The following is a 13,629-nucleotide window of genomic DNA, read 5'->3' on the forward strand; positions in this document are numbered from 1 at the left end:
GCCAAAAAGCACATTCAATCACCATTCTGCACTTGCTCAGCCTGTAGTTGAATTGCTCCTTACTGTGGTCCAGGCTGCCCATGTATGGCTTCATGAGCCATGGGAGCAAGGGGCAGGCTGGGTCACCAAGGATCATTGTTGGCATTTCCACCACTCCAGTTTTAATCTTCCGGTCTGGGGAAAAAAGTTCCAGCTTGCATCTTTCTGAAGAGACAGGAGTTCCTAAAGATGTGTGTGTAATGCAACTTTCCTATCTTACCTTGATGTCAGTGAAATGGCCCTTGTGATCCACCAGCACATGCAGCACCATCAAGAAGTATCCCTTGCAGATTATGTACTCCTTGGCAAGGTGCCAAGCTGGGGATGTGCATTCTGTCTGTTGCCCCACTGTAGTTAGGTAACCCCATCGTGGCAAAGCCTTCCACTGTGGCATCTACGTTTCCCATTCTGCTGCTTGTCAGTCCCCGTAATACACGAGGTTCGAAGGGATGCCGGAAAGGATGAGACCACAACTGGGGGTTTCAAAAAGCACAAACTGATTTTATTTTGATGACGCCAGACAATCATCAGAACAAAAATTAAACAGATTGCCAGACAACACAAAACAATTCCCTGAGGCTTTTCTAAATCACAATAATTCCCAATAACTGCCCAGGAGTTAGGAACAGTTGAATTAACACTGGTATTGTCCATAGGGCTGATTATTTACACAACTTTATACAAGGAAGCAGTAAAAAACCTAAACCACAACTATTTATAAACTAACTTAGTAACTTTTTAGCCACTGTCACTTGACAAGCAATAAGGACAACTAAAAAATCAATCAGGATAGGGATGATGGCGGGGCGGGGGGGGGGGGGGGTTATACCAGTTCTGGAGACAGCAGGAACACAAGTACCGGTCACACGCTCATAAACTGTCTCCACTCGGGTCGACCAACTCAGAGTACGCTCAGTAAGACTCGAGAGCGGGGGGTTCAAGGTGTCTGGGTGATCAGTCCAGGTGTTCACTCGATGCGAATCCCCAGTGAGAGAGGGGCTGCCTGCCTGTTTTATTGCCTGTGAACTTATCACCCCATAGGTTGGTTTTTGCTGCAGTGGGTGGAGTAGCAGGCCTGAGCAGAAGTCAGACCATTGGCTGATCTTTCACTGCAATGGGTGGAGTGAGCAGGGGAAGATTATTAATTTACATGCCCTTATATGGAAAACACTCCACCTCACAGACAGAGCCCCCTATACCAGCCTTAGAGGTATTACAGGCTATGGCTCCCTGCGACGGGCAGCCATTTCTGATGTTCTGTCTCGGACACTGCTCTCTGATTACTTTGGCTAATTGTGTAACAGTAGCCTCTACTGTAGATTTCCTCACTCCGAATTGATTCCCAACTGCTGGTAGCAGTCTGGGGTCACAAGTTTCCATGGGGCAATTGTCACATGCCTCTCCACTGTCAGAGTGGGTCTCATTTGGGTGTCCTTGTGCTTCAGAGCCAGGGAAGGCCATTTGCAGATTTCCATGAAAGAGGTCTTGTACTTTCAGAAGTTTTGCAGACACTGCTGATCATCACATATCGGCAGCACTATGTGGTCCCATCAGTCTGTGCTTGTCTGGCAGCACCAGAATTCGCATTCCACTGCTTCCAGAGAATTGAATGCTGCCGACGTTTCCAATTTTCTAAATTTGTCTGAACAACATGGCCATGGCATCCAGAGATTTGTCCTTATCCTCTTTCTGGAGTGCTGGGCATACACTCTTGACATACTCCACCATTAGGTACGCCAAGGTAGACATTAACATCACAATGCTTTGATGCACATCTGGATTAAGGATGTTAAATTGCGGTTAATTGACTAGTCGAGTAGTTGATGGAATTTCCATCAGCTACTTGACTAGTCAATAGGCACTTCTGCATTCCTTCGTTGAGGACTGGGGACTCCACATTTGATCCTGGGTTCCACACAGCATTTTCCTAGAATCTGGGATCAGCTGGGGAGTTCCCAGCTGACCTCGGGTTCTACGTGATATTTCCCCAGAACATGGGGTTAGCTGGGGAGTCCCCAGCTGACCCCATGCTCCGCGGTGCTTCAGCATTTTAAAGAGGTAGCGCCGCACAACTGAGCCACGGAGCAACCGTGCGGTGGCTGCCCCTTTGAAACGCCACCTTGGAGTTTCAAAGTGGCAGCGCTGCACAGCTGATCCTCGGCTCAGTTGCGAGGCACTGCCACTTTGAAGTACCCCTTCTTCCCCCCCCTCCTTTGCTGCCTCTGTTTGGTAGCAAGGGGAGGGGGGAATCGACTACTCGACTAGTCAACTAGTCCTTAACATCCTTAATCAGGATTTGCGGGGAGAGGGAGGAAGAAGGGGAAGCTCGTGCTGCTATGGCATCTATGTGGGTAATCGAGGCCTAAAAGGGTGCAAAAACATTGTTTCCCATTGATCTCAAGCAAGGGGGAATAGATGAGTGCATTATGGGATGCTGAAGACATGAACCCAGAACCATCCGCTACACGGTTTTGGTCCCAGTGTGCACTGGGAGCATAATCCAGAATGCAAAATGGCACAGGCACTGGGATAGCTACCTACAGTGAAACGCTTTCAAAGTTGATGGCATTCTCTCTACAGGGGATGCGCTATTTCAAATACGTTGAATTCTTGTACACAGCAGGAACATGGACCTTCAAGTTGACAAAATAAGGTGGTAAGAAATTGACCTTAATAAATTCAACCTTATCTTGTTGAGTAGACAAGGCCTGACTCCCTTTTTAGTAAGACCAGAATATCAATCACATCTGTACTAAGGAGACTGCTGTTTGCTATTTTTCCATTAAAACTATGGATAGTGCGGTCTGAAATGCAGAGAATCTTATGTGCATGTTGCTGATGGGAAACTTTATTCTTATTTTAAAGGTGATCCCTCACTACATGGTGATGTCTGGTCTTGGCTGGAATTTATCCTCACCTCTATTTTCAGTGCCCTTTGGGTCCTTCCTCTGTTTGTGCTCAGTAAAGTTGTCAATGCCATCTGGTTTCAGGTAGGTGAGGATGATGAGAAACAACCCTCATTACTATGGGAGCAGAAGTTCACATTAAACCAGTGACATAGTATATGCTGTGTTACGGGTGGCTTACTTAAGACCATAATGCAAGAGTACACCACATTGCCTACTTTATTTTTTAGTATGAAGGGTGACCAGTCAGACTGAGATGAGACATTGCATGCTGGAACATGTAGTCTCCACAGACTGGTACCTCTGTTATAAATGAGCCATAACCTGCTTTCTTTCATGTCTATTTGAGAAAGCCTTCTGGCTCAAACAAGCTGCTAGTGTGGCCCTTATTTGGACAGAGTTTTGACAGCCATATGCTCTAATATGAATAATTCCAAGAAAGGAACTTTATTACACAGAGGTTATTGTTCTAGATGTGGTGATTGACTTGGCATTGTGATAGTTGCTTATGATGGCAGGTCCACTATGGAATGTATGCATTGTGTTTCATGTTGATTGGGACATAGTTTTCAGGGAGATCAAAACTGCATGGGGTTGTGATTACAGAAAAGGACTGAGAGTTGGGAGACCTGAGTTCTTCTCTGTTCTGCCAGTGTCTTACTGCATGACTTTGGATTCTGTGCCTCAGTTTCTCCATTTGTGGCAATGGGATTAACAATACATAGGTTTCCAAAATTCTCTGACCCCTTGAATGAAAAGTGCAAACCCTTCTAGCTAAAGCTATTACTGCATACTGAAAGTGTACTCAGTAGAATCTGCATGATAACTATAGATCAGTAGTGCACACACTTGTGTTAATTGTCTTTGTAAATTATTTTTCCTGAAATAGCTTTCTCTATTTCAGGACATTGCAGATTTGGCATTTGAAGTTTCCGGAAGAAAGCCCCAGCCCTTTTCCAGTGTCAGTAAAATCATTGCTGACATGTTATTTAACCTCTTACTGCAAGCACTATTTCTCATCCAGGTGAGATTAGACCTTTCTTGAGTCAGTAGAGAAAAAAGTGTTTACTAGTTGTGAAATGCTTTAAGGGAGATGCCAAACCATTCTGCTGTTCAAATGCAGCTGTTGGCATTAGCGACAGCCTTGAAAGAGAGAGAGCCTCTTGGCTGGAGGTGTTACATGAAGAAAATTGTGACCAAATTGATTGATATTCCCACAGTGACAGGATGAGCTGTGCTAGAAGGGAGGTCGGGTTTGGAGGGTGGGAGAATAAAATTAAAAGTACAAGAAATCAAGGGAATCTCTAGTTGTGCTGTGACACGGGGTTGCACGCCCCGCCCCCTTTAGGAGGGGGAAATATGGCCCAGCAGCCAAGTCTGTACTGCCCCCTAGCTGGGGGGTAAATGGGCCTAGCAGCCGAGTCTGTACTGCCCCCTGGCTGGGGGCGGTAAATGTGGCCTAGCAGCTGAGTCTCTACTGCCCCCTGGCCGGGGGGATAAATGTGGCCTAGCGGCTGAATCTGTACTGCACCCTGTCTGAGGGTCAGTATGGCCCAGCAGCCTAGTCTATACTGCCCCCTTGTTGGGGGTTAAGGTGGCCTAGCGGCCAAGTCTCTCTTGCTTCCAAAAGGGCTCCCCTCTCTGGGGTGTCAGGGTAGGGGGGCCCGGGCCCTCCTCCACCAGGCCCCCACCCAGGGCCCTATGAGTGGTGGGTGGCTTCCACCACTGGCTTGGCAGGAAAGCATGCCAAGCTCTCCAGATTATCTCCTGCCACTTGCCCTGGGCTGCTTCCTACCCCCGCCTGCTGCCTGACCCCGTCCCCACCTGGCCCAGCGAATGCGCCAGTGGCTGCACTTGGCACGGCATCAGTGACCGGGACGGCTGTGGCTGGCGCCGTAACAATCGGTGTCGCAACTGTGGTGGTAGCTCATGGCAGGTGCGGTGGCCGCGGGGGAGGCTGCAGCAGCTGGGGCTCCAGGTGGCACGGGGGCTCTGGTGGCAGGTGGGGCTCCGGCTGGCGCGGGGTCTCTGGCGCCAGCTGTGGTTCCAGCTGATTCTGCAGAGGTGGTTGCTCCTCAGCTCTGGCAGGAGCTCCTTCCCCTTCCATGGTCAGCCCCAACTGAGCTGCTCTTTATACTGACCCTGCAGCTAGAGCATGCCCAGCAGGGCTGCGGGGGGAGGGGCCTTCTCAGCCTGGCAAGCCTGGTTAACTCCTTCACTACCAGTGCAGGGTTGGTACACCCTGTCACATGCTCTCATATCATTTGCTAGGGTGAAGATGAATCCCCTACTGTAGAATGCAAACTCAATTTATTCTCTTCCTCTGCAGGGGATGATTGTGAGCCTCTTCCCAATTGATATCATTGGCCAGTTGGTTAGCCTCCTGCACATGTCGCTGCTGTACTCCCTGTATTGCTTTGAGTATCGCTGGTTTAATAAAGGTGAGTGCTACCTTTATTTCCAGCGCTAACAGCATGTATCTGGTGACATTCTGCACTGCTGGGAATATTTAAATGCATAAGATCCCTAGTAGGATGACGATTGGTTTCAAAAACTCTCTGTCCCAGCAAATAATTTTGAATGTTGCCAAATGATCTATCCCCTCTATCCTCCTCTCTTTTGAGAATGAATTTGTTCTGTATTTTTGCATTTGTTTTTTCAGGGCATTAAACCTTGTTAGGCTGGTAGATTTATTGTGTAGTTTACGTAAGATGGATATAACTAGGGGATGATTTTAACTTGTACTACTCTAATATATGACGTTGGCTGTTTATCCACCTTTGGAAGTTAATATCTCAGTAATGGGTCTGTACGCAGAAGCTGAGGTGTTGCCAAAGGGTGAAATACATTAATAAGATAAATGAAACAGATGAGCTTACTTACTGGAGCAGTACCTCATAGTTGGTAGTGAGATCCTAGTGTTATGGTGTCTGCATAGGCAATGGATCATACTGCTACTGGTCCAAGAGACTGTTCTATCAAGAGAGAGGAATGTTGACTGCAACACTGGGATGCTATCCCTGACTTTCTTCTGAAGGTGCTTTGGCAATGGTTCCCAACCTGTGGCCCGCGGTCCCCTGGTGGTATACCACAGTAGCGTAGGGGGGGCCTCGTAAAGTTTAGGAAAGGGAAGGAAAAGTTAAGATCGGGTCCACCGAGGGACTGGGACTTTACACTAGGTGATTCTCGCTTGGGCCTCGCCGTTCACAATCGCCCTCCCATGCTTGGGATGGGATCTTGATACCATCTGTCTTCCCATTGCCAGCTGTGCTGCTGTTTATGGTCTAGTCCTCTCCCCTGTCTCAGTCCTCCAGTGGGATGGATCCTTACTTTTCTTTTCTTTTTTTTCCTCCCTCAGTACTCCGTGCCCAGACCAAGGCGGAGTGCCAGAGCAGGAGCTGCCTTTGGCCATGAGAGCCCCCTCACTATATCCTCCATGGATGGGCAGGAGCTGGAGGGGGCAGGAGCTGAGGAAGCAACGCAGGCCAAGGGATGTGCTGGCCGCCCCTTCCTGCTGCTCCACTAGGGGGGGTCTGTGAAATTTTAATATTGGAAAGGGGTCTGTATGCTTGAAAAGGTTGCTATAGCAACCACTGTGCTATAGGAACGTTCTTCTTCGGTGGTGTCCCCGTGGGTGCTCTACTTGAGGTGTCGGGCTCGTCCCGGCGCCGCAAGTCGGAGAGTCGTCAGCCATGGTCCAGCCAGACTGCGCATGCATCGGGCACGTGCTGCTTGTGCTGATAGTTAGCTTGCGCTGAGTCCAGCTTCCCACCAGTTCCTCCTTACCGTTCAACAGTTGCAGGCAGAGCAATTCCCTTCTCTTCAGCTGTTTAAGAAAGATTTCTGTAAATAGTTAGTAGTCAGCCAGTAGTTAGTAGTTATTTAGTTTAGTTAGAGAGTGTTTGTTTAATAGTCCTCTGTTTCAAAAAAGAAAAAAAAAACGTTTTATCCTCAGTTCGTAATGCCGGCTTCCTCCGGCTTCTAAAAGTGTTCTCAGTGCCATGAAGCTATGCCTACATCTGATGGACACTCATTCTGTGTCAAGTGCCTGGGCGATGGGCATGTACCCAACAAATGCCCCAATTATCAGTAATTGTCTGCCCAAGCGAGATGGGACCGCGAGATGCAGCTGAAGCTGCTTCTCTACAGCAAGGCGTTTCAGCCGCAGGATATTCATTCAAAGCAAAGTACCCTGGTGGCAGTGAAAACCCTGAAGAGCAAGGGTCACAAACTGACCGGGCTACAGCAGCAGGGTGAGCGGCATGGGAAAAGCCACAGTATTTCTGAGCCTAGCCCCACCTCTAGCAGGGGGGCAAATTGGGCAATGGCGGTGCCTCCCAGATCGGAATCGGCACTGATCCCCTGGCACCCTCACATACCCGCGGTTGCGGGTGCTTCAGTCCAGGCGGTTCCGATGTCGCGATCAGCACCAGCGGAACCGACCTTGCCACCGTCAGCTCCAATCAGAGCCATGCTGGCTGTTGCGGCACCTATACAGCCCATGCTGGCTCTGTCTCTCTCTGCACCGGCCATCTCGGCACCGGTGACTGCGGCACCAGCCATCTCGGTGCCGGCTGCTATGGCACCTAGTGCAGCACTGGCTTCCTCGGTACATCTTCAATGCCTCTTCTCCCTGGCACTATCACCGGCACCGAGCTCAGTATCAGCAGGCTCTTCGCCGGCACTGGATTCAGCAACTGCAATTGACAAGCACCAAAGCACTAGTGTTTCAACCTCCAGGGCTGCACCGTACCGGCTCCCAGCTCGTTCACTGGCACCGCAGCACCAAGGCTCCCTCCAGAGGTCACATCAATCATTGCTGCTTGCAGGAGCTGACCATTCAACCAGCACAAGGCTTCACTTTTCACCAAGCCCTGAACACTTAACTCCTTATTCACAGCCCAGATTACCTTCTTCCGCTTTCTCTGAGTCACATAGACACGACTCTCATGTTACCAATATCTCGAGAAGACACTATCATCGATACTCACCATTGCCACATCGCTACTGCAAACATTCTCGATCACCTTCGTACACCAGACGCAGATCTCGTTCACCTAGGTCACCTATGTGCTCATCTTCACCTCGATATCGTCACAAGTACAGACGATGATACTCACCTGCATATTCATCGTCTCATTATCATCGTGACCATTACCGTCACCACAGCGACTATCCTAATGAGTGATGGTACTCTTCTGGGCGTTCTTCCCGATCTCCACAACGCTATTGGTATCGTTCCTACACCAGCTCCAGGGTCCCTGCGCCATCAGCTGCCTCCACTCGATCCTCGACACCGGCTGGAAATGTGCCTTGCCCTCAAGTACACTTAGAGCTAGCACAACTAGTGACACCAAAACAGCAACAGCAGGAACAATCCCCAGTGTACCATTCTGTTGCTTCTTCCTCTCTAGATGATGCGGTGTTCCCTGGTGATTCTTCTCCAGTAGATGACACTTGTTAGTTTTAAGACCTCTTTAAAAGATTGGCAGAATCACAAGACTTGCACGTAGCGGAGGTCCAACAGAAACAACATAAGCTGTTGAAAAATCTTCAAAAATCCCCAAAATGGAAGATAGCATTACCCTTTGATGAAGCAATCCTAGAAATTGCTGATGACATATGGCAGGCACCGGCATCCACTCAGCCCATTCATAGGAAGGCGGACAAGAAATATTTCGTTCCACAGAAGGGGATGGAATTTCTCTTCATGTATCCACAACCGAACTTGTTAGTTGTGGACGCAGCCCAGCAAAAATCTAAGACACCACAGCATAGGAATGCTGCGGCTGATAAAGAATCTAAACGCTTAGTTCCTCTTCGAGTGGTCCCCGTGGGTGCTCCACTCATGGTGTCAGGCTCGTCTCGCACCGCAGCTCGGATGCTTTGTACAGCTGTTTCCAGCCGGGTGCGCGTGCGCAGGGTGCAGCTCACTCCATTCGCACTCTTTGATCTTCGCGCACACCCGGCTTCCCTGTCAGTTCCTCTTAACCATCCCTGAACGCAGACGGAGCTTCTGATCTCTCTCCTCACAGTAGTTTCCTTCCCTCAGGGAACCTGTAGTTAGTTAGTTAATTGTATATAGTTAGAGTTCTTTGTTGTCGTTTGATCTTATCTACTTTATAAAAAAAAAAAAAAGGGAAAGAAAGCAAGCCTCTTAATTACAGCGGCTCCCTGCTATTACTAACTGGGGATAAGTTTGAAAAAAAAAAAAACGCCCTCTCGGAAGCTGACAAACACCATGCCTGGGTCTCCCGGATTTAAGAAATGTAGCCTCTGCAGCGAGCCAATGCCTACCTCAGATGGGCATTCGCTCTGTATACGTTGCCTGGGGGAGAGCCACGCTCCCCATACCTGTGGGCATTGTACTCGGCGTGACAGAGAGATGAGTCTCAAGATGTTTCTCCTCGATAAGGCACTGGACCCCAGGGCAGAAACCTCTGAACAGCAGGACAGAACCCCTAAGAGATGGATTTCGTCCCCGGACTTGAGGGAGAAAAGGCTAAGGATCTCCCCAGCTAGATCCCTGCCACCCGATATATTGGTGGTGGGTGATTGTGCTCCCTCTGAATCTGTCCCACGATCTTCTTCATCGGGATCAGGGTCGAGGGAGAATAAGGCTGCAGCGCCTCAGAGAGCGAATTCAGCATCGGACGCAGCCTCGGTGCCGGTAAGCACAGCCTCTGCTAAGAAGCAGCCGGCACCACACTGCTCCTCAGCAAAGCCCCGTGGGCTGCGGTGCCGCCTCAAAGAGCTCTACCGGCACCAGCATCTCAGCCAGCAACATTGCTGGCGTCAAAGTCAGCTGTGGTGTGGACAACCTATGCGCATAGTCAGATTGCACCGGCATCGCTCTCCTCCCCACAGCAGGCAGCTGTTGACAGGAGCACATCCCCTGCTGTGCCTCCTGCATCAGGGAAAACCCCTCTGGTGCCATCATCCCCTCAGCCAATTATGCAGATGCCGCGTGTAGCTTGTCAGTTACAGGCAGCCCCGACACTGGGGGAGGCAGCGTCCCAGCAGCAGCTGATAAGTATACCGGCATCGGAGCAGCAGCCAGACTTACGTGCTCTTTCCCATTCAGAGGTGCCTGTACCAGTTCGGGGATGGAGCATGCATCTTTCTCCTTCCCCAAGATTTTCACCTGGCCCCTCTCCTCCAGGAGGGCATGGCTCGCCTCGGCATCATGGGTACCGACGTCACAGTCCCGGGCATTATATTTATTACAGAGGGGACTCTCCTTATGGCCACCCCTATTATAGGAGCTGCTATAGACGTCCATCCTATTCTCCGTCATGTGACCGTTCTTATTATTACGTTCCACGCAACGGGCACGACAGACAACATACTAGCGATAGATGATCTAGGTGCTCATCTCGTCCATCAAGGTGTTATTACAAATGTCATCGCTCTCCTCCGTGCTTACCACGGTCACACTCCCGTCACTATGATTTCCAACGCCCTTTGCGCTACAGTTCACCTTTAGCGAGGCACTCTCCAGCCTATCAGCACTGTGACTGGGACCTGGCTTCTCCCTCACGCAGTCGAGCGGGAACATTACGTCACTCAGACCTGGAAGAGGGCCAGTTGTCTGACCGGGATGATCATCAGTCTGAAGACCCAGCCCCTGGCCTTTCACCTTCATCTTCACATGTGGCGGTCTCTCCCCCAGAACTGGCAGCGTTAATGGCAACACCACCTTACACAGTTTTTACCAATGACTCAGTTACTCTACGTACTTATCCAGCCTTTATTCCTAAGGTCGCTACACAATTTCATGTTAACGAACCAGTCGTTTTGCCTGTTTTTTATCCTAAGCCCCTGTCAGCCGACGGTCAGGGCAGTGTGTGCGTGTGTGTTACACCCAAGTCTTCAACTGCTGAGACACAGAGTCTCGTTGCAGTGGGCAGCCTAGGAGGCTGGAGGGCACCCTGAAAAGTAGTTTAACGTCCGTGACTTTACTGCTAGGACCGAGGTCCCGTCGCAGAGGGTAGCCAAACAGGCTAACAGACGCCCCAGTGTGTACAGGAAGAGCTTATTACGCTTCAGATTTTAGCTGCTAGAATTTCATAATTCCTTCGCAGCGGGCAGCCTCGGGGAGACTGAGAAGCGCCCCAACTGAATTTTGCCACCTGGGTGTGACACAAATCCAAACGCCCAAGCTCTCCCTATATCTGTCCCTTTATGACCGGCTGAAGTTCTTTTGTTTGTGTTCGGTTCGGGTACAGCAGCACGGGTTCAAGTCAGAAGCTTGACACGCACTGGCTTATTTATAGGAGAAAGAAAGAGAAAAGAAATAAAGAAACTTGGTTCAGTGTATATAGATATATATATTTTATAAGTGAATGAGGGCACCCCACTTGTTCCCAAAGTTTATAGCAAAATCACCTTACCAAAGGTGATTTACAATAGAAATGAAGCAGTTTGACTTTAAGAAAACTATAATAAAGTAACTAACTTACAACAGAGAGACAATTAGAGTGTACACATAAAGAAAATACATTGCAGGTACAATTCTCACCCCTGCGTTCCAGACTTGGCGTGGCCAGCGTCTTTCTCTCAATCCCTCGGGAAGAAGTAGGGCGAGGTTGGGCGTCCCACGGACCTCGGGAGACAATCAATACCTGCCAGCAGGTGTAGGTGATTGGAGCTCAAATTGGGTGGGCAACTCAACCCTCTTTATACCCCTTGGGTCACATGGGCTTCTTCCTGGTCTCAAGTGGCCAATCAGGAAAAATGGCTTTGAATGCCAAGTTTCCCACGAAGGGTGCAAAGCATAATTCACACCTGGGAAGATGCAGACAATGGGCACCTCTGGTATGTGATGGGCAAGATTCCTCTCCCGAGACAGTGCAGGCGTGTCAATTACTGATAAAAACAAGATGGGGTTTTGTGTCTGGCTACAGCCCCATACTTCAAATCGGGACTCCTTACTTCATACCCTAGATGTACGTCGAGCATTGGCGTTCTATATAGACAGAACACAGGCCTGGCGTAAGACTGATCGATTAATAGTGTCTATAGCAGATCATTCCAAGGACAATGCATTGTCCTCCCAATGCCTCTCTAATATCATAGTCTCCTGTATCACCATGTGCCATACAATGCGCAACAAGCCACTACAGACTGTACCTAAAGCACATTCGACGAGGGTGGTGACAACTTCCACTGCTTTTTCCAGAGGAGTTTCTCTGCCGGAAATCTGCAGAGCAGCCACCTGGTCTTCCAATCTGACTTTTATGAACCACTACGCAATAGTGCACAGATGGATACCTGAGTCTTCAGCAGTGCTTTCAGTCATTGATAAACCGGAACTCTGGGAATGCACTGGGAGCACTGCTACGAAGTCACCATGAGTGGAGCACCCACGGGGACCACTCGAAGAGGAACAAGAAGTTACTCACCTCGTGCCGTAACTAGGGTTCCTCGAGATGGGTCCCCGTTGGTGCTCCACGCCCCACCATTCCTCCCTGTTCCGGAGTAGTATTCTTGTTCTTTGTACCCCTTACAGATACGGAACGGTGAGAGGAACTGACAGAGAAGCTGGGTGCGCGCGACGATCAAAGAGCGCGAACGGCGCAAGCTGCACCCTGCGCACGCGCACCCAGCTGGAAACAGCTATACAAAGCATTCGAGCTGCGGTGCGGGACGAGCCCGACACCATGAGTGGAGCACCCAAGGAGACCCATCTCGAGGAACCCTCATTACTACACGAGGTGAGTAACTTCTCAATATTTTTGGATGGAAAGTTTATTCTGAGAATGGTGAGCTATATGGCTCATCTGTCTAACCATACCTTCGATAATTATTCGAAGATGGTAGCAGTTTTAAAGAACTTGCCTGACGAGAAATGGCAGCTCTTAAAATCAGTTATCCAGGAAGGCTATATGGCCTCAACAACAGCCTTACAAATTTCCCTTGATATTGCTGATGCAGTGGCACGGGCCACGGTGACATCTGTGGTTATGAGACACTCTTCATGGCTACAAATGTCCTCCATACCTAAAGATTTACAATCTAAGGTAGAAGACCTGCCTTTTGACAGGCAGAGTCTATTCGCAGAGAAAACGGACCAAGTTCTGCATTCGGGCAAGGACTCTAGAACTACCCTGAAAACCTTAGGGATGTATACACCTCCATCTTGTCGCAAACGATATACTCCCTACTTCAGACAGAGACCCTTCTTGTATGGGGCACCAAGGTTCAGATAACAAGACCATCCACAACAACAACAATGCCCCAGACCACGTCAACAAAAGCGAAGACTGGAAACTGGACGAAACCCAAATTCCCAGAACATCTGACAGCAAGTTTGATGGTACGATCGAGGGACTGAGGACCATTCCTTTAATGTACGACCCGGAAACACAGAAGTTATTCCTGAGACCGTACCAGCACAGATGGTTTACCATCACCACAGACCGTTGGGTCCGGGAGATAGTAACATCAGGATACTCCATCCATTTTCTTTCCCATCCCCCCCACCACTCCTCCAATCCTGTCCCTTCTCACTTGACTCTCCTAATGCAGGAGGTTCTCCATCTCCTAGAGATTGGGGCGGTGGAGGCAGTACCCAATCAATTTTGGGGCAAGGGATTCTACTCTCGCTATTTTCTCACCAAGAAAAAATCGGGAGGATGAAGACCGATCCTGGACCTGTGCAATCTCAGTCGGTACTTCAGGA

The 13,629-nt window shown here is 49.4% G+C and overlaps 1 protein-coding gene across 1 annotated transcript in view; it reads left to right on the forward strand.

The window, feature by feature from the left end:
- EI24 (EI24 autophagy associated transmembrane protein) overlaps positions 1 to 13,629 on the forward strand; it is an 89,219-nt gene that overhangs the window by 57,492 nt on the left and 18,098 nt on the right. Inside the window, exons 6-8 of the mRNA XM_075909260.2 lie at positions 2,905 to 3,029; positions 3,850 to 3,969; positions 5,275 to 5,386. Coding sequence (XP_075765375.1) covers positions 2,905 to 3,029; positions 3,850 to 3,969; positions 5,275 to 5,386 — 357 coding nt within the window. The remainder of the gene's footprint in view (positions 1 to 2,904; positions 3,030 to 3,849; positions 3,970 to 5,274; positions 5,387 to 13,629) is intronic.

Source organism: Pelodiscus sinensis, chromosome 25 (assembly GCF_052426305.1).
Source record: "Pelodiscus sinensis isolate ZL-2025 chromosome 25, ASM5242630v1, whole genome shotgun sequence".
Taxonomy (NCBI): Eukaryota; Metazoa; Chordata; order Testudines; family Trionychidae; genus Pelodiscus; species Pelodiscus sinensis.